The 22,328-nt window shown below is 38.3% G+C and overlaps 1 protein-coding gene across 1 annotated transcript in view; it reads right to left on the bottom strand.

Moving 5' to 3' along the window:
- Positions 1 to 7,952: 7,952 nt before the first annotated feature.
- Positions 7,953 to 22,328, bottom strand: part of LOC123871817 (unconventional myosin-XV) — a 144,167-nt gene continuing 129,791 nt past the window's right edge. The window contains exons 24-32 of the mRNA XM_045915796.1: positions 15,375 to 15,633; positions 15,021 to 15,175; positions 14,432 to 14,570; positions 13,167 to 13,295; positions 12,557 to 12,781; positions 11,663 to 11,941; positions 10,744 to 10,929; positions 10,020 to 10,182; positions 7,953 to 9,592 (exon numbers count right to left, since the gene is read on the bottom strand). Of these exons, the coding sequence (XP_045771752.1) occupies positions 9,576 to 9,592; positions 10,020 to 10,182; positions 10,744 to 10,929; positions 11,663 to 11,941; positions 12,557 to 12,781; positions 13,167 to 13,295; positions 14,432 to 14,570; positions 15,021 to 15,175; positions 15,375 to 15,633 (1,552 nt within the window). The 3' untranslated portion in view covers positions 7,953 to 9,575. The remainder of the gene's footprint in view (positions 9,593 to 10,019; positions 10,183 to 10,743; positions 10,930 to 11,662; positions 11,942 to 12,556; positions 12,782 to 13,166; positions 13,296 to 14,431; positions 14,571 to 15,020; positions 15,176 to 15,374; positions 15,634 to 22,328) is intronic.

The raw sequence follows: 22,328 nt of genomic DNA, 5'->3' as shown, positions 1-22,328 counted from the left end.
GATATGACTATTAAATGGAACATAGAAATGTTAATAGTTAATCCGTTCCATAATAGATGGCACCACCTACACGATAGTGCACGCTAAAACTCAGTGGCTTTGTAATAGTATATAAGTTCAAAGATTTGTTTAATAAATGCCCATACGTTCGGGGTTTAATGCTTATCATTTCTCCCACGGCTAACAGCGTCCTGAACAAGGTCCTTCAAAGTCGGAGCGTTTTTTGACCAATATTGGAACAAATTGTCTTATATTCTTATTTACTTATATAACATTGTATTAAAGTGATAACTGCCAAATTGAACAGTCAAACCAATAGAAGTGACAGCTGACATTCACAAGAAAGCAACAGTGACAAGATCCAGTGGCGCCACCTGGTGGAGATTGCTGACAACTCTCCAGAAGACAACGAGCGGCAAGTAATTGAATTGAGTGAACTGTGAGTACGCAAATCTAAACTTTATTGACAGTGCGAGAAAAACTTAGAAAATTAATGCATGATCTGAGACTTGTGAAATTTCAAAGTGTACGACTAGGACTTAGTATAATTCGCTCAAAAACGACCAGACGGGGAACCTATGTCCAAATTTGCCTTGATATTTAGAGTTTCAAACACTTAGAAAAATATTTGGACTTAGCACAAATTCAGAAACATTGGTTACCATTACCACTTAAATAGTAAATTGAATTTCAACAAGAAAGGAGTGCTAAGTAAAAATTTAAGATGGAAGCTGATTTAAGAATTATGCAAGATCTGAAAAATCAAATAGAAAGAGGAAGAATTAATTTCAAAAAATCCCCTAAGGAGCGAATCACAGAGTCGTACATCAGGGCAAGATTAGAAGGATTAGAGGAGATAGTCAAACGATTTTTGAACAAGCATGAGAGCATAATTTCCAGTTATGAAATTAAGGATTTGGAAGAAAGCTACTTCACAAGTGATGTCTTCAGTGTAGGTTATGAAAGTTACTTAGGTTATAAGAGTGAACTAACGGCTTTGTTGAGCTCACCAAGTGGATACACTACAAACCTCGACTGTTCTTCGTGTAACGTGCCCAAAGTTTCTGTTGTTCGGTTACCGAAAATATCGCTCCCTTGGTTTAGCGGGAATTATGCCGAGTGGTCGACATTTAAAGATCTTTTTGTATCTTTAGTGCATAACAACACTGCTTTAGATGACGTCCAACGCTTACATTATTTGAAAACTCAACTCAAAGGAGAAGCGGAACAGTTAATAAAACATATTCCTATTACTCAGGCAAATTACACAAAATGCTGGGACTTATTGCTGAATAGATATAACAATAAGCGGTTTATGTCAAATTGTATCCTTAAACGGTTATTTAATCAACGAGTGATGACTAGTGAATCCTCTAACGGTCTTAAGGACCTCCTTGATACCACATCCGATTGCATACACGAGTTATCTAATTTAGGTATTGAGGTGGAATCTTGGGACATTATTATAATCTACATTGTAACCTTGAAGTTGGATGCTGAAACCCGTAAACAGTGGGAATTACACGTTAATAGTTTGAGCGATGAATTACCGTCTTTTATCGAATTAAAAGAATTTTTACAATGTCGATTTCGAGCTTTAGAATTTGTAGAGCCAGTTAAACTTAAACCTAAGACTACCCTTCATCCATCTAATAATACAAAATCCATGTATACCATTTCCGATGTAACTTGTCCCTACTGCGCTGAAAATCATAGATTATTCTCATGTAGTAAATTTAATAGTGAAGACGTATCCCGTCGCCAGGAAATTGTGGATTCCCTAAGACTTTGCGTTAACTGCCTGGGTGTTAATCATACAGAAAAAACTTGCCGTGTACCAACAACCTGCCGTATTTGCAAGAAGAGGCACCACACGCTTCTCCATAGAAACGCCAGTTTGTATACAGTCGCAGTTGCCACGGAGGCGACGAAGACTGACGAAGATGATGAGCAAACCCAAGAAAGTGAAGAAGAAGTTTGTCCGACGAATGAGGCCAATAATATTGCTTCCCATTTTGCTATGGGACAAATGCACTACCAAACCTTATTGCCTACTGCGTTAATAAAAGTTGAGTCCCAAAATCATAATCATCCACAAGTAATGAGAGCTCTACTAGACCAAGGATCTCAAGCATCTTTTATCTCGGAAGCCGCTGCTCAACTTTTACGCTTAGATAAGATTGCTGAAAATAGTTCCGTATCAGGGCTAGGTGGCGGTCATCATAACGTAATTTCTAAGTACGTAGTTATGCTCAATATTCAGTCACTTCATGATCCAACCTTTAAATTGCAGATAAAGGCTCACGTTTTAAACAAGGTCACCTCATTATTACCTGAAAGAAAATTCATTATGCCATATTGGACAGATTTAAATGAACTGGTACTAGCTGACCCACAGTATAATTCTCCTAATGAAATAGACATTTTACTAGGCGCCGATGTATATTCCAGTATTCTGAAACAAGGGTTAATAAAACATCCGAAGAAATCAATAATTGTGCAGGATACTTACCTCGGATGGGTACTGTCGGGTCAGGTAGGTGGCAAGGAGAATTCAAACCGTAACAACAAAATTTTGAATATGCATGCCACGGTCGATTCAAAAATTAATTGGACGAGAGAAAAGGTCTCAAGTAGGTCTGATAGGAAAGCAGCTGAAAAACAATTGAATGCAACTAGACCTAGAGAGCAGTCTAGTTCCGTTGACACAGTCGGGAGATATGGAGATAAGAGTCGAACCAATAGAGTCGAGCTAAGTGCGGACAATCGTAGTGATAATGATGTGTCGCTCAATAAACGTCTTATGGACGGACTTACATTGCGTCCAAAGCTTCAGCACATAATTCGGCGCGTGTGCGTTTACCTCATATGCCTTACTGCATGCATCATCAGAATTGCAAGGAAACATCAAGGCATAGTGCCACTAGACAATAACGATTCTGAAATTAAAGACTGTAGATGGCCAAGAGTCACATTCGGGCGATTATGTGCACCGTACTTAGCAGTCAAGTTTCTGCAAAAGGTCGCAGATAATACACTCAGACTCTTCTCTCGAGCTGTAGACAGAGCTAAAACAGATTTCTCCATTAACCTGAGCGACTGTTGTCAATCTGAAACTGAGGTAATTAAAGTTTATAAACAGTTAAATTCGTTACTAGGAAAGAAAGCTTTTATATTGCAAAAATGGACAAGTAATAAGTCAGAATTAGTAGAAGCGTCAAAGGGAAATAAAAGAAAAGAAGATGTTATTACCAAAAATTTAGGACTTACCTGGAACCGCCACAATTATTCGTTGAAGCTGGTCGAAGAAACCACTGCACCTGAAACTAAAACAGAAATTATTATCGCCAAATTTGTTATTTATATTATTTATAAGCTAGATCACCACGTGTACTATAACATTAGCTCCAAGAATTAATGCAGATATTGTGGTTGACTGGACTTGATTGAGGTAACAAAGTACCGGATAAACGCTGAGAAGCTTATCATCGCTGGAATTACGTATCTCTACAAAGTCTCTGAAATCTTGAATATAAGTAAAACCGACTTACCTTCAGGGATGGAGTCAATCCTATTTTGTTCATATAAACCATCAGCCAATAGCTTACATTAACTGAGAAGAAAAGAAAATCTTTCAAGCTGTATATCCCAAAGCATCAAGCGGATTTATTCAGTAAACCTTCAGTAAAGCCAAAAAAGAGCAAATAAATCACCCTTTATCACTTTTGGACAAAGGTGGAATATTGCGAATCAGTGAATCGTTGTTAACGACAACTGATTATTATAAGTAGAACAAACCTAGACGAGTAATTTGCGTCCATGGCAACTTACGCAAAGGACATTTATCTCAGTTTCGTGAGTAATGAATACTCAATGTACAAGACGGTTAGGGATTATTATGATCCAAAGGTACCAGTGAAACGTACAACTTTGGTGTTGAAAATAAGTGTGGTTTAAGTGCAAAGAGACAAGTTAACACCTACTAGATGACTTTAAGGCAGGGTAGCAGACGTCCATCTCAGAATGGACAAAGTTAAACGGCAATCACGTTTCGTCGTAAAGATTCGTCAATTCAACGTCCAACTTCAAAGCTTGTATCATTCCGGCAATGCTTGATTGCCGCACAATGATTATTTGTATAGTTTTAAGGAATCTGCTTTTGTAATGTTTAGTTTTAATTCCATAGTTAAGTATGTTTAGATAGTCCCACAACTTTGTTGTTGTTTTGGAATAGGCTTTCTGTTATTAAAATAACCATAAAATTTTAGATTTCATCGTTTATAGCACATATGTTATTGTTTACATATCATTAAAATAGTTTAAAGTTAAAGATGGAGGAGTCAGCAATTTAGGTCAGGAGTTTTTTGATCTTTTGTGAAGTTAAATCACTAATTGCAGTGTAGAAGTTGTTTAGCTTAATTTTATGTTTTGGACTTCCTCAAAAAAAAAAAAAAAAATGTTTTATTTTAATTAACTCGTATTTTGAAGGACTATTTAGTCCTTGGCGGGCGGTATGTCCAATTTACTATATACTGATATGACTATTAAATGGAACATAGAAATGTTAATAGTTAATCCGTTCCATAATAGATGGCACCACCTACACGATAGTGCACGCTAAAACTCAGTGGCTTTGTAATAGTATATAAGTTCAAAGATTTGTTTAATAAATGCCCATACGTTCGGGGTTTAATGCTTATCATTTCTCCCACGGCTAACAGCGTCCTGAACACTGCCGTCAAGCGATTTCGTTCTAGTATTTCCCATTCCTCTGTCACATTCCTTCCAAGTTAGCCTTCTTCTATCTTAGACTGTATCATCACTTACTACCTGGTGAGATTGTAGTCCAGGGCTAACGTATAGTAGTAGTACGTACCTTGTCCTCTCCGATTCTGAATGTAACCGGAAAAAGCTTGCAAAAGTTTTATCTTGGAATTCAGAATGGCAAAAGGAAGGACAAACGTATGATATAATAAATAACAAAACCATGGAGCATAAGTTTTATGACAATAAATTAAATGCAAATAAAATCTAAGCATACGACATTAATAGGTAGTTTAAGTTGAGGAGTCGGTATGTTTCTCACGCATAGGTCCAGCCTTGTAGGTAAACACTGCAAACATGGCACGTAGGTACATTCATACATAATAATGGTTTTTAAGTTAATAATTTTGTACTTACTGAGAAATCTGTAATGTTTGTGATTCACATAATAGATACCTACCTACGTAATCATAGGATTCATAATTAATTTGTTTTGAATTAACTAAGCGTGTCGTGCACAAGTTGCAATTAATTAAAAATAATCTACTAAATAATGAAAAATTAGACTTGATTAATAAGTATTACAGTTATACCACAACCTACCTAGCATTTTCCGAAGAAAATTGTGTACCTAAGCTATTAATTAGATACGCGAGTTATTAATGAGCAGTCATAATGTATAGTAGTTAATATTACGGCCTCCTATTCTGGGTTCGAGATCGGGCACTACGATGGTATAGTAATAGTACCTACGCGACAAGTCGAGATGGCAATCGGTGTATGAGGCAGCAGCCTTGCAGTCATCGTCGAGCGTCTCCGAGACAAATGACAGTAGTTGCTGCGTGAGACCTGGGCCGCAACCTACGCGCTTATAACGCGTATAACTCCGAAAAGTTGAAGTGCCTTGGATCGAACCTGGATCCCCAAATTGGAGGCCCACGTCATAACTACTCGGCTATCGGATAAAGAGCAACCGCCGAGATTCTTGCTGGTTCTTCTCGGTACCTAGGAACCGCATTACGAACCAGTGGTTTTTGACGATCCAAAAGCGCTTGTAAAAGTTTACTTGAATAAAAATATAATATTCTATTCTATTAGCGCTTTCTGAAACGTATTCGGATATTATCCCCTTATTTTTAGCATGGTCGTTAGTTTGACGGGGTCAGATATGAGCCTTGCGGACGTCGTCGAGCGTCTCCGGAGACAAAGGACAGTTTTTACTGCGTGAGAACTGCCGCCGCAACCTTCGCGCATCGCCAGGCGCTTCCTTACAGGGCTGCTACGAAGAGGCGAACCGTCGCGGCTTATTATGGAACAACAGTCGACGACCTTGCTAAAAATAGCATCTAGCTATTAATAATCTATACAAAACACTGGTCAAGTGCCCGTAACACAGCTTAAGGTAGGGTTCCGTGGTCATGCTAATCTGCTAAGAACGTTGATGGTCATCTAAATAGGAAAAGCTGACTATCAATGCACAGCTCAAACTACTGGGCGGATCGGGCTGAAATGCATCGTACAGATTGCTGTTATGTCTGAATGTTATGGTTGAAAATCGGCATGCAGATAGCTGCTTTATGACGTAGACATTCGTTAAGAAAGGAGTTTTGCAAATTCAACCCCTAAGGGGATAAAATCTGGGTTTGAAAGTGTAGTCCACGCGGACGAAGTCGCGGGAATAAGCTAGCTATTTCGTAAACGGTATTTTAGGGTTCCGTATCTATCTAGGTTGCTTATTCACTCCTTTTAGTAGACCTTAACTTAATATGAATAATTCTGTAGAACCCGAAATCTTGTGGTGAATATCACCGTTCGTTACATAAGAGATCGCCAAAAAACCTCAAACTCCAAGTAGGTATTATGTTTCGTTAACACCATCGCGCGTCGCGCATAATCATGGCATTGAAAATACAAAGAAAATTGACGTGCATACAAATGGTTAAGCCTTTAATAGGTAGGTACGTTGTTACCAATACATTTGACGACCTCCCTGACACAGTGGTCTTCTTAGTGGTAGGTCCTGGGTTCGATTCCTGTTAGTGATTTGGAATTTTATAATTCGTAATCCTAAGTCTCTGGTCTGGTCTGGTGGGTGACTAGTTATTATCAGCCTACCACCCAAGCCGTGCCGCCAAGCGATCTAGCGTCTGCGATGCCGACGTGTAGAAACTAAAGGAGTGTAGGTAAAAACTGCTGTACCCCTTCCAGGTTAGCCCGCTTCCATTTTAGACTGCATCATCCTTACCACCAGGTGAGATTGCCGTCAAGGGCGATTCCCTGCACATATTCAGCGCAGTGTCACGGACGGACGTACATAAGTACCTATTGTATAAAAAGTATGTAAGTATAAGAAACCACTACATTAAATAATAATTTTTGTAATAGGATTTAGGTAACTTTAAAATATAATCTAGAGAACAATGAGCGACCAAAAGTGGTTAGGTATGGTAGGTTAATATTTATCTGTATGAAAATTCTCATAGAAAATGAAACAGTACAAAATAATAAGTGCGTACAGTAGCCTGCAGGAAATATTTTAAGTACACCGACCTTTAGAAAGAGATTTCGGCATCGTAGAGCGTTGTCTCTGTCACTCATTTTGACGTTGTGACGTTTTCGAAACCGCCATCTCTTTCTAAAATTTGATGTACAATATTATTTCCTGCCGGATACTGTAGCTGTACCTACCTACAACTACTAGCTGTTGCCTGGCATGCGTTACAACTTACAATGCACTCGCGCGTCACTGAACTCAACTCAATCGGATGAACGATGCGCTTAAATGCGAATGCATAGGTACGTAATGACGAATATACAGACAATCTTGAACTTCGTCTGTGTTGGTGTTACCTGGCGGGTGTGCTCTGCCTTTTTGGAGTGTTTTTTTTTTGTGAAAACTGACTGGAAAGCGCTCTAAGGGCACGGTAATAATACATACCATTACCGTGCTAAGGGGGTGCCGTGCGTATCGGCGAGCGCCAGCACAGACGGGGTCCATACTTGTAAAGTTTCTCTAACTTGTTACAAATAACTACAAACTTGACATTGGCTAATCTTTGTAAAGCCAGACGAGAGAGCGAACCAAAACTTAACAGCCAGGATGTTACCTACCATGCAAGTTGAAACAGAGAGTGCCAAATACTTACCTAATTATAGGAGTTAGGACCCAATAAATAAAAATACCGAAATATTATTTGAAAAATAAAATTTTATTTGTATCTACAATATATTCATACATCGTTTTATTAAATATATTACATGACAACGAAATAACTCATTTTATATGCAAATAGACATGACTCCGACCGCCCGTGGTCTTTGGGAAATTAGATAAAAATACATTGTTTAAATAGTTACTTATTAATATAGATTTGTTAAGGCTGTTTTACGCCGGAGCAATACAGTGCGACATTGAGGAATGCCACAGGGCTGCATGCTATAGTAAGTTAGCTAAAGTGTACCAATAGTCGTCAGAGTACCTTAAATATTTCAATTCTACAGCAAGAATTACGATGTTGTCTTGGCACAAAATAGACTGGCCGCATGCTACTGGCCGCAATATTAATATTTTATTTGTAGCATGCCATATTGTTGCATGTTGTTGCTTCAGCGTAAAACAGCTTTATAGACATACTTTTAAATTCTACGAAATGTCCAGGGGCTTGCATTAAAATTAATTCATTTTTAAAGACCGTTAATTACGAAAAATCACAAAAAGTGTTTTATAAGATCTTGTTTACAGAGGATGCAGTAATTTTATAAACCCTATACTAATATGTATCCGGGACCGTAAATCGTTGCGTTTTTGTTCTAATGTAGGAGGTATGTACTGATATTGATTAATATACCTTCCATACAGGCAATAAGATATTGCCTACCGTATACTTACCAATTTTTTTTACCAATTTTTCTAATTAATTAGGTAATGTAACAAATTTTGTGACTTAACCCTAATATTATTTCATGGTAGGTAGGTATTTAGTACTATTTTAACGGAATAAAATATAATAGAGCCCCTGGTTACAATTTAAAGTTCACTTCTAAATATAGCACCTTTTTCCATACAAATGAAGGAAGACATTAATGAATGTAATAATTGGTAGTAACTAGAACTAAACATAATATTCTACGATCTATTAATTTTGTTTACGGAAAAAGAAAATAATATGAATTCCATAAACAAAATTGCTGAATTATTTTTATACTTATAATCTATTTCTTTATTGGAATGTTCGTGTAATATATTATTAATATTATTATGAATATAGCATAGCTTAGCGCTATTTGCATTATTTTAAAACAAATAAGTTTATATGCAATTATAATAGTAATTAGGTACCTACTAAAATATGTAGATGATTTCTAATCGTTTTGAGCATTATAAAAAAGTGTAACAAGTAACAACAGAGTTGCCATTATCAAAATATTCCTTTATTGGAAATAATTTGCATGATTCAATATTTTTTTAATTATTCGATTATGCAAGTATATTTTATCAAAAATATATGTTATTATAAGTATATGGTTCTATGCTATAAGATAGACTAACTATCCCAGGATAAAACATTCTACAATATTCCAATAAAACACGACTAAAATGAAAATAGAAAATATCAGTTATTACAGTTTTTAATTTCAGCAATCCTATTTTCATTTTAATCTCTTTTTCATATCAATTAACTTAAACACTTTTAAGTACATATTTCCACAATCAGATCAGAAAGGACGGATTTTATTGATGTGTCAACATTACTTAATGTGCGTGTGCACACATTTGCTTGCTTGAGTCCATTGGTCTTTGTGTACTCCACTCACTGGCTGCTGAAAGCTGAAAAAGATTGAAATAATTTAATGTTTGTCTCCTAATTATGAAAGCGAGTCATGTTTCAAGTTGTATCGATGTGTTCATTGTACCGATTTAGAAGTATCGATTTACAAGTACCGATGTACCTACTTGCCTAGAAATCTTATCGAATACGTACGAATTGTTCATGTATTTAATATCTTAAAGTCAAGCAATACGGTCTGTATTTCATTGGTGTACATTCGGTTTTTGAGAGTTGAAATTTTGAGTTGCAGAAAGAGAGTTGTTGAAACATTGAGTTTTTAGCGTTGAAGTAAATGTTTTAATGCTTAAGTTTTGACTTTAAATCAAGGCCTTTTAGTTCCGTTTTACTTTGACCGTTATTTTGTTTCGACTCTCGAATACTATCAAAATTGGTGAGAAGTAAAATTTGGTACTGAGGGTAGTGTACCTGTATCGAGTCTCTGGTCGCGCTGGTCGCGCTGCAGCGCGATGTACTGGCGGATGAGGCGCGCCACCTCGTGCGCCTGCTCCGCCTGAAGCCGCGTCACGCGCTGCTGCAGCAGCGAGCCGCACTTCACGTCCAGGAACAGCGTGCCGTCCTCCGACCGCACCTGACGGACAAATAATATAGTAGCCTGTATAGAAGCAGGCGTTATTTTGCAAAGGCAATGTGGATTGTAAAGGAAACGTGCGTCGAGTGTGTTCTGGTAGATTTGAGTGGTGTTGCGTGGTGATACTTGGGGCTGGCAGCAGTGGGAGGGCGGGTGGTGCATTACACATGCTGTACCATACAGATTTACCTTTGCTTTATAAATAATAGTACTTTTCAGGACGAAAATAAAGCAATTACCGACCGAGTAATATTGGAAGGACGAGGCGAAGCTGAGGACTCTCAAGTGAATTTAATGTGACAAGGCACCAGCCGAGTTTTAGCCTAAGATTAAGGACTAAAATCGTACTTTTGACATGACAGTTGACACGTAGACCAAATATGGCGTGTCTTTTTCTCAAAATGTATGCACTAAACAGGGTGTAACCAGAACGCTAGCAAAAACTTAGCGTTATTATTATACTACCTAAACACAATCCAGTGCCAATAACTTTAATAAATAAATTGCCTTATTTTGTAGTTTTAGTGATATAGTTTTTTTGCCGTGAATCGTCAGTCGTACCTTCCTGGTGGAGATGAGCTCGGCGTAGGGCCAATGCGTGTCGGTGTCGTGCGTGGCGGGGTGCAGCAGGTGCACGCCGCGCCGGTTGAGCGCCAGCACGAACTCGCGCCACTCGCCCGCGCCCGCGCCGCCCACGCGCCGCACCGCGAAGAACGACGACCCGAACAGCGGCCAGCGAGACAGCACCTGACACAACAACACCATCACTCTGAATATTTATCAACACGTCGATGGAGACCCGGTCCTGGATTTCCTCGGCACTGAACGTCAGTTAATGCACCATATCCGCGGTATTATCGAAATATATAAAAGGAAAAGCTGACTGACTGATCTATCAACGCACAGACAGACACTCAAACTACTGGATGCATTGGGCTGAAATTCGGCATGCATTTAGATTTTAGGACGTAGACATCCGCTAAGAAAGGATTTTTGAAAATTCAAACCCTAAGGAGGTAAAATAGGAGTTTGAAATTTTTGTAGTTCACACAGTCGAAGTCGCGGGAATAAGCTAGTAATAGATAAAGTGCCTGAATATACTTATTTGATATTAGACCTTACAGATTTTTTTTAACCTTTCTAATTACCTAATGTACAAATTATGCCCGCGTGGAATGGTGCCAAGAATACTGAATGCATGTCTACGCTGGACAGTCAAACTGATTTTTGGCTTAAAATGGACGCACCCATCTTGCTATGGAAATGGCTAAAATAAATTTCTGGCAACTATTATTGCTGCGTTTTTACGTAAAACAAAACACAACTAACCTAAATCATTTGTTCGTGTATGGAAAACTTTTTGCGCTGAGTAAATACTTCACAAAACTCCCCGAAGACGCACTAAATTATTATTTGGAAGTTTATTTCAAAAGAAAATCTCTGATATACCATAATTTTCGTAACTATTTAAGGAATTTACCTGTAAAACTTTGGATTTGGCTGCAGCCGGGGTAACAGTCCTTACTGTAGGCCACTCGGCAGATACCCAGGAGGCCCACTTGGCCGGACGGGGCTCCCTTAATGCCAATAACGGTTTGGGCAGGAGGAACTTCAGATCCCTCGGGTGCGGAGCGTCGGGTAAACCAGCCGCCCGATGGAGTAAAGCAGCTACTAGCGCCGCGTCCCGAAGCACGCCAGCTGCTGGAGCGCCCCCACCAGGCAGTACTAGTAATAGACCTTCTAAGTAGTCTGGGGCCACCTGTGAATAAGGAATTTATAATATAAACCGGATCTGATTATTGATGTCGAAACCCCCCCTTGATCTGATTATATTCTATTAATTTCCAAATTAACAACCACAAATGAGTAATAAATTTTATATATCCTTAAGATGATTGTTGTGGTTTACCTATATAATAATTATACACTCTCAAAAATCTTGAAGTATTGAAGCTCAAAATATTGTAGGTATCGCCCCATAGCCTGCTGCTATACTGTTTTCCAAATCGCATTTGGACCATGACAGATAATCTCAACGCATACTACGCGTTGCGCGTACGCAGAAGATCCATATTAAGTGTGCGTGGGGTCATAAGTGTCCCCAACTTTCCAATTTCGGGCTACCGAGTAAATTTCGACATCCAAGTTTTTTTTGATCCGAGTCTGGAGCTCATGATTCGCAGCCGAATAAACTAGTCACTAGAGTCTAGTGACTAGACCTACGAGGCAGTAGGCTCGCGGTACTACCTGGCTAAAGAGCACTTTAATGGTGGTGGATCAGAGCGCACAGGGTGGTGAAGCATGGAACGGCAGAAAATGAGGTAGAAGGGATGGTTAGGCTGTTTGCAGCTGACAATAATGTAAGCACACTCACCTGGTTGAAGAGCACTTCAGTATAGAGCGGCGGTGCATCGGAGCGCAGAGGGTGGTGCCACACGGAGCGGCAGAAGATGAGGTAGAAGGGATGGTGCGCTCGCTGCAGCTCGGTGGTGACGTCCAGGACGTACTCGTCGCCCGCCAGTGGCATGGTCAACGCGTCGCCCGCCACGATGCAGTATAGGGAGAACTCCGCGCGTTCTGCTTCGCTTGTTACGCCGATCTGGAAAAATCATGGAGTCATTGCTTTTGCGTTAAAATTTGATTATAGTCAAGTAACAATTATATAGGTTTATGTCATTCAAAAATATAGCTGACCAAATCATGAAAAAAGTTATGCTTTAGACAAAATAAAATCGGCGTCATCTTTAATATCTTTGAAATTGAGTCTAAGACGAAAGCGGGTTAATTTGGAAAGCGTATAGCAGTATCATTAAACCTACCCCTGATCGTGATGCGTGGCATCGTATCGGAATCACTTAGCGGCACCATTATGCCACCAGAGATAATTCAGAAATTATAAATTAAAAAATTTCATAAGGATAAGTTTTCTCAATATTTTTGTTGCCCCCTAGTACATTTTCTTCTTATTCTTGTGTAATACTCACCAGTTCGCATAGTTCGTTGACGATGTCCTGCACGACGGTCGCACATCGTGTATTGACGACGCGCTCCGCTCCTCCGGGGAGCCTGTACAGCTGGCGCCTCGCAGACCGCCCTGCAGACACCGCTGTGACCTGCCGAACTCATTTTCTTTTAAATCCTGTACACCTTGTGCAACTCAGACATGTAGAGTGGAGTCGAGGCGCAGCGACCTTTTGATGATAACTAACTAGAAAGAAGCATTCTGCTGAATAGAAGCAGACTTTACTCCCATAATACTACGGAATTCCTGTATATCACAGGCAAATACAAGCTTAGTTTGCTATAATTCGCCAAAACCTACGAATAACGTGTGGCATGCGATACGTATGCATCGGGCGATAGGAATCACAATAGGAAGGGGTCTGAACCCTGGATGATGAGGAATGTGATACTAAATTATAAAATAGTGAATTTTTTTGCGTGAAGCCTGAATTAAATCTAAGTGATGATGATGATGACTATAGAAAGGTACAAAGTGACCCGGCATTGGAAGACCATGCATTGGTATACCTACTGGCTACTGCTCATAATATAGACCCACAAAAAGCAAGTCGCAAAGAAACATTGACGATGAGATGATGAATCAGTTTGCACTACCAGTCATGGGCAAAGGCAGCACAGCAATCAAATTATCTAGTTAGTGCATAGTGCCAAAGATCAAAGTAGTTACATAGTTGCAATTGTGGTTGCATAATTGACAGTTCCTAAGATTGAGCTAAAATACAATCTAGTGTTCAAAAGACTGTTACTCAATTATGAGATGTTGTATTGAAGTTGATATTGCACAAAAAAATCGAGACTCAGTCGTCCTCGTCCGATGACAAAACTTCTCTAAAGTGATTTGGCAAATTTTGTGACAGAAATTTAAGTATAAATTCTTATAAAGAAACAAGTAGGTAATTTGGCCGTTTAGATTTTTGTACGAGTAGAGTACAGGATAAAGGCCGAGCATAATATTTTTAGTCCGGAAGTTTTATTACCAACATTATTTTAGTGTATCAGGAAAAACGTCAAGTTTCCGCTGTTTTGAACCAAAGATCGATCCGGCTACAAAAGCGTTTACTAACGCACTCAACGAGCCTTCAAACGTAACACAAACACACGGATTTTTCGTTAATAATGTCACAATCTACAAACAATCTATTGTTATTCTCACATCACAATACAATAGATGCTAAGCTACCCACGTTACCACAATGCAATAATTTCAAGGTATTGTTCGTCCTACCTCTTCAACACTGGGCACGTTCTTCCTGCCCCCGCATCGCAGCGTCTTCCTGAAGTTGGCGAGGCACACGGCCGCGGTACCTTGACAGGGTCTCCGTCTGTCCGCTGCGGCCGCTGATAGGTATTCCACGAGGAATGGTCTGGAAACAAGGAATAAAATGGCAATACATCACTGGAAAACTGATTTCCTTATGATAATCTCTGCAAATATTGACCTAGACAAAACTTAGACCTTATCGCCGCTGTAAAACTTTGGAAACCTTTCAAAATTTTTAAGAATGATGAACAGAAAGAACAACAAAAAACCGCAAGGACAAAGGACTAGCCAGAGATTAAGTTTTTGGTTGAGTCTGTTTAATACTTTATTTTCTAAGTAGGTGTAAGTCTAGTCTGGTTGACGGTTTCTATCATACTTATGGCATCTTTAGGTCCTCAAAAATTTATTGGAGCCATTCAGAACAATTGCCAAGACTCCTTTTCCAGATTCATTCGTTTCATCTTAGACTGTATCATTATTTATCATCACGGTCAAGGGCAGAACTTTTATAAAACTGATCTTTTGAAAAGTAAGAGAAAGAAAGTAGAAATACCTGAGGGTGTCGGAGCAAGTGAAGTACGCGGCGAGGATGGACATGAGTCTCCAGGCGCGCTGGCACGAGTCCTGAGTGGGGGAGCGGTTCGACGTCGTCTGCTTCATCAGCTGACAGTATACCTCGTCACGCAGCTCCGGCACAGAGTGGCAATGCTGGGGAAAAGCAAAATTATAATATCTTTAGGATCAAATGTGATTGTGGTGGAAAAAAGGAAATAAGGGCAATAATTGACGAATTTAACTTATAATTGGAGTTTTACGTTTATGTACTAGACATAAGTCCCTACAAGAAACCTATGTCTAGCGGTGGACGTCTACGGCTTGATAATGATGATTTGCTGATAAAACTCACCATAAGGACGGTGTAAACGCATTTAACTTCAGTCATATCCTGATGTATCGCTCTCTCAGCCGGCTGCAGGTCGCCACAGTACGCGCGTATACACGTGAAGCACTCCAACGCGGGTGGAGCCAAAGCCGCCGGCAGTCGAAGCAATGGGGCTCGTAGGGGCGTTGCCTGCCATTTCACCACGTCGGTCTGCGCCTTCCATGTCCATTCGTTGCGTTTCGCCTTGCTCTTGAGCGACGAATCGGCTTTAAGGATTTCTAATCTGTGAAAAAAGACATAAAGTTAGTTTGTTATTTTGTAACTGTATCCATTTCGAAATTATCATTCGACACACAGTACAGAATAGATTTTATTTGCTTTCTAATATTTTTTTAAGGCGACCTTCGGCTTAAGCTGTTATTTATTTAGTGCTAAAAACTTAAAATTAAACAAAAACAACAAGGACACTTAATTTATATTGCCAACAAGGTCACAATCTTCTAAGCTTTCATACAACAATAGAAGTACGATAAGCAATATTTCCTCCTATCAAAGATCCTCTATGTCCTGTCATACGTTGGCTATCAATCAAACAGGTACCTATCAGGATTGTACTTGCCCAAACTATTATCAAATTCGAAACATTAGACCTATCTAAAAAAGTATTCCTAACGAAATTCTCTGAATAATCTAATTTCGCGCCTTCACAAGAAAGTTTACATCTCGTAGAAAAAGAAAATGTGTTAGATCAACCGTATCATATCGTGCAAAATCTTAACTGTTTTAAGACAAGCGTTTGAGTGTTTACAATCGGTAACAAAGAAAGATTCTTAATTATACAATAAGTATTATAAATATAAACGAGAAAGTATCTCTTATCTGTGTGTTACTTTTACGCCTAAACTGCTGAACTGATAAGAGTATGTATGTAAACTTGCATAATAGGTGTAGGTATTTAGAGAATAGAGACATTTATTGGATTTAATATATTCGGCCCTACTTAACCAAGTAAAAGTGCGAAATTTAGAAAACATAAAAGGTATAAAAGTGAAATAAATAAGCAAGCGTTTTGAAGAGGTTACTTAACTTGAGTCCAGTTAAATAACCAGCTTTCGAATGTTATATTTCGCGTTATCATCGCGGTTCGCTGACAGCGATTAAATACCTAAATAATCAATTATTTGATGACTTGCTGAAATATCGCGTCATCTTTTTAGGGTTCCGTACATCAAAAGGAAAAAAGGAATCCTTAAAGGATCACTTAAGATTTAAACCGGACATTTAGAATTGATTGTAATTTAAATCCATGGGGAAAGCCCTCTGATTTGGGGCATTTTTATCGCTACGCAATAGACGCTGGTGATGAGCCCCCGCCAAAACACCAAAGCATCGATACATTTCCGCGTTTCAACATAACCATTATGTGTGCGTTACATCGTGAGCCCGTGAACAATTAGCCATTATATCCGCGTTGTTTTATTCACGACAATTAAAATGAGCCACGGGTGTGTACTATACAAATAGCTTGTACAGACAGAAGCAAAATAGACTGATTACGAAAGAATCAATTTTTTAAGGTTCTTTGCTGTTTGAATAATAGTTACAATTATGATCTGAAGCACACATCTGAGATTTAAGATTTATATCATTATTGAATGCTGTACAATGTGTAATAAGTTGGTAAACAATTATTTAGCTGGTGCGAGAAAAAAAATCTTCAAAAGACTTGATGCTTCAAATGTTTTAGGAATAACGTTTTGTTGTTTTCGTGGTCAAAAAATATCAAGAAAGATAGCAAAATATTTGATACTTTGACATTCCGGAAAATTTTGAAATAACACCACTGATTTCTTCAAAATGTTCGTTCTTTGCGGAAAAGGACGCTTACTATACAAATAACTTAAATACAGAAAAATATAAAGTTTTGCGTAAAATAATCTGCTTTAACTGGTAGGTATAGTTTAAGTAAGGAATACAAGTAGATAGATAATATGCAATAATTAGCTGTATGGATTGAAGCTCATTAGAATATTTTGTTGCTGACCGTACGTTGCATGTGAATGTTTAGCATTTATAAGGCGTAACCGATTTGTGTTCAAATGTATTCGAATGGCGGAAGGGTTTAAACTACTAACTTGTTACAATACCGATTCTTGCTCAATGTGTCCAGTGGGAATGCATTTTTTCGCATTTATTAATTTTTTATCACTGCTATAGGTGCAAGAGCTTATTGTTTCCTACCACTATGATCAACCCATCGCCAGTCCACTACTGAGAACGGATCACTCTCAGAATTAGAAGGCTTTATTTATTAGACCATAGACTACAATGCTGGCGAAGTGCGGCTTGGCAGACTTCGTACACCTTTGAGAACATTGTGGAGAATTCTCAGACCAACAGGTTTCCCCGCGATGTTTTCCTTCACTGTTAAAGCAATCAAAACGCATATACGAGTAACTCCGAAAAGTTAGATGTAGGTAAAAGGCGAAACCTGGCATCGAATCCCCGACCTCCAAAGTACCCAAGTAGGAGGGGGACGTCTTAAGCATTATTCTTTTTATTCTGAGAGGAGACCCGTGTTCAGTAGTGGGCCGGCGATGGGTTAATCATGATGATGGATGTACATAATGACTCGGAAGTAAAACGGTAGCAGTAGTAACCGGGCGTCATTTAAACGCCGCTATATTTTACTAGTTTGAAAAACTGATGATTCAGCATTATAAAACTTCCGCTTTCTTCTTAAAACTTGACTAGATAAACCTCGCAATGGGCAAAACTTACAAAAATACCGGTCGGACTGTGTTTTGAGAAACAACTCTTGAATAATAGAACTGTTACCAGAAACAACATGCGAGAAATTACTATTTTCTTTAGTAATGCACATTGATATACACATCTCAAGATAGGTAGGTACGTAGACATTCTCGGGATGAAAATGTATCGGAATAATTAATGTGAAAATCAATGATGGATGAAATTGGAGATTACCACTTTGATGTAATTGGTAGGTAAGTAATTATTAAAGTAGGTACCTACTTAGTTGCGCCGCAGGTATTAAATATTTAATTAATTCGGTGTTAGAACTATGAAAATTGCGTTTTTAGTCATTTAAAGTGTATTATACATTTCTATTATATTGAGTTCTTTGGTGTTTTATGAACATGAACTGTTATAATATAATGCGCGATTTAAATGAAGACCGTAAATGTCTTGCAAATCTAATATTATATGAATATGGAATTAGTTATAGATAGGGGACACTCGTTCACAATTGGCTACAATGCATTTTTGCAACATGAATACCATAGGTAAATTCAGCCAATCACAACAATTGCGATTGTAATAGGTAATGATTGGTGCCGGTTTTCCGGAATCGACCTAAAGTACCTTTGCCTTTTTAACCCCCGACCCAAAAAGAGGGGTGTTATAAGTTTGACGTGTGTATCTGTCTGTGGCATCGTAGCGCCTAAACTGATGAACCGATTTTAATTTAGTTTTTTTTGTTTGAAAGGTGGCTTGATCAAGAGTGTTCTTTTAGCTATAATCCAAGAAAATCGGTTGAGCCGTTTGAAAGTTATCAGCTCTTTTCTAGTAACTGTAACCTTCACTTGTCGGGGGTGTTATAAATTTTTTATTTACACTTGGTACCTTGTCTAAGTTGCCCACTCACTCACTTCTAAATAAGCCGAGTAGATGGTTCGAGGGTAAAATGCCACAAGCTTAAATGCTCAGTCGCCACTGCATGGTCAAGAGAGTGGAAGTTAGAATGGAAAGGTCATGGATTCGGTCCCCGTCTCAATGGTCACTTGCCCGCATTCCAGGCTCTATTCTCTATCAATAGTACTCATAGTAGTAGTATTTATAGTAACTATAGATAGTAACTAACTATAATAAATAAAACGCCCCCTTGCCCACCTCTGCGTCGTAATTAATCATTTGAGAGTATGTACCTACTATTTTAACTTACCTGCAGGTTTGAAGATTATTATGAGATGTTAGTGATAATAACCGGGACGAGTAGGTAGGTACGGTACGAGATGTACGATAACGGTTATAATTACCTATGTAAAACGAAAGTTCCAAACGCGCCCTGGTCTGAGAAGAGCTCATATGCTTTCAAACGAATTTGATGAAATACCTATAGCATACCGATTGCCGATGTTGTTTATATTTGAAACGTATAGTATGTACCTAGTTATGTGGCCAGGAACCTACCACTGACTGTGGTAGAGTCACACTACATAAAAAATCTGCGCAGATCAACACACAATAACAATAATTAATAATAAAAAAGGTAATCTGAACAATGGACATTATGGTAAGTATGAAAAATTAAAAGAAAGTGTCTTTGTTAATTTTAACTTGTGAATTCATTTAAATAAGCAACTTTCAACGGATATAGAGTATACAATAAAGTAATCCATTTTAATTTCTTTTGTGATTATGTAACTTTTGCGTTTGCGCAGATTTGCGCGCACTGAAGTTTACGAATTGTATTTTTATATTTAAGTAATTATTTAGTTTTAAATTTTGGTTCAGTTGAAACGTTTTAAAGGCTCTACAATTTAGAAATACAGACAAGAATTGCTCGATTAAAAAATCACTTCACAAAAACCAATCGCGACACTATTAAATACCTCCAAAAAAAAAAAACAAAAGTGGACTGATAAAAGAACCTCACAGGTATTTGTTGATTTCGTCACCGTCGCCGTCGTCGGCGTCGCCAGTTTCTGACAAACTGTCACCCGACATGTCGTTCAGCACCTCAGCGTGAACCGACATTTTGTTTTGACCGCTGATACGATACTGAACGCAGTTCGCGCCAATCAGCGAAAGTATCCAAACGGAAAGGAGTCACGAATAACTTTGCATTTTAATGCTGTTAACAAACGCCCCAACTTTGTTGGTGCCAACCACGTTTTGTGTGATCTGCTTGGTAAAAACACCGGCAGAAGCTAGTCCATTCGAATTTCTACATACATCTGGCTCAGGTGTCGCCAACTAGAATAAGGCTGCAATCTACTTTAAGTTTAATTGGTGGAATAAGACAAAATAATTAAAACAGATATTAGTCACTAAAAATAGATATCATTGAAATGAAGTTTAATTTTCCCTCAATTTAACAAAATCAGGAGTGTAATTTTTAATTTTGGTCTGCCAAAGTAGACCGATTTTTATTTTCATTATAATAGATAACTGATTAGCACAAGTATATACATATTTAAGTTGTTAGTTACTATCACGCGAGGCTGCTTAGTAACGATTATATCTTTTGTCTCTTAGCGATCGAATACAGTTTCCAGCGATCGATCTAGCATTTACTACATACGATCTACATTTCTGTACAAAAAAAACTATTTTAAAAAAGCTGCTCAGGAAAGCGTAGTCCCATAAATAAAGATATCTCCAAGGATAGTATTGTTTACGGGGTTACGAATCATGTAAGCCTTCAAGTTTAGCTGATAGGAGTAGTTAACAGTTCTGCCAAAGAGGTGGAAGCCAATCAAGTTGGATCGTCTGTTAACAGCATTAACATGGTTTTTGCTTACAGGCGCCAATGTAATACCTTGAGGTCGTTAGTCATAACGTTTAGCTTTTATTAATGTTCTAGCTTCTTTTTTATTGATAATAACTTGTTAATTAATCAAATATTATCCATTATAAACAATTAATTTAAAGCAAATTATTACGTTACGATTTATGAACAGTAGCAACCAGTTTGCATTGATTCGTGTTCAAAACTAACATAACCTCACGTTAACAATATTTATGTAAGACCCGTAGGTAAATTCGATTTTGCTTCTGGGACTGATGCTAATTGCAGGAATCCAGAGCAATGGTCTAAACTTTAAAGCTAAATTTAAGTCAACTTGGAATTCCAATAGGTAGGTTCAAGTTTATTTTGGCAATCGAAAACAAAATAACCGATAAAACTGTACTGAGTGGAGCAAAGAAACTATGTTGACGTATTTACAATTACAATATTCGAATTGCAAGATGAAACAAAGTTATTAGAAGAACAAGTTTTACAAGAGTATTCATACTCTTTGTGAGATATCAATAATAAACAATCAGTGAAAATCTGCTTCTGGTTTTGATCTAAACTATCGTGAGATATGCGCTAGGTACCTATAGGTATACCTATCTATCGACCATACCAACTGTGTGTCTGGGGTGATGAAACACAAACCTGGCAGATGAGGTTCGTTAGAGTAGATCTTTAATTGACTTAAGTTCTCTAGAAACCACATTTATCAGCAATTATTGAAAGCATGGAATAGAGAATTAGCATATTTGATCGAAAGTACCGAATGTTTTTAGTATGCCGTAGTGTAAGTAGGTACTGGTTTTGTAGTAGCAATGTAGTATCTTGTACAATTGCTATTTTCGACACACAGAGTTTCGTGCGAAGCTTTACCCAGTTATGGAGATTTAAGCATTGTTATTAGTATTTCCGGACCTAGTTAAATGAGTGGGCTTAGAAAAACATTGAGACAAGACAAGCCCTAATGTTAGGGCAATAAGTATACGTAACGTTTACGTTATTTTACGTTTACTCACGTATGGTAAAGACTCTACGGTCTCTACATTAGACATCTTGAAGTTTTGACTTTGTCTCAAAGAAGGTAATATCACTTCATAGCCTGAACACATTCACTCAAAACTTAAAAGCAACCGACGTGAAAACTTATGAAGTCAACTAAGCTGGATGGTCCCAGACCTTTGCCTTTTTTCACAAAAAAAAATTGAAAATATATGTCATATGTTTTATCTAGTTTTTTCAAGCAAAGGTACACAAGCATACAGCCCAGTTTACTTCTGTATTTGACAGATACTTGCATTCTGTGCGTCAAACGCGATGCGGCAACACACGGCATGGCCGACCGCACTTCTGGCGACCTCCCACGACAACTTTGAACGCGTTCCGCGCGACCGAAGTTCCCAGACCGACTGCCTAGGGCTGCCTTTTTTTCAGAA

The sequence above is a fragment of the Maniola jurtina genome, chromosome 14 (assembly GCF_905333055.1).
Source record: "Maniola jurtina chromosome 14, ilManJurt1.1, whole genome shotgun sequence".
In the NCBI taxonomy this organism is placed as follows: Eukaryota; Metazoa; Arthropoda; class Insecta; order Lepidoptera; family Nymphalidae; genus Maniola; species Maniola jurtina.
Note: the sequence above shows the minus strand (reverse complement) of the source record. Positions and strands in the feature narration are given on the sequence as shown.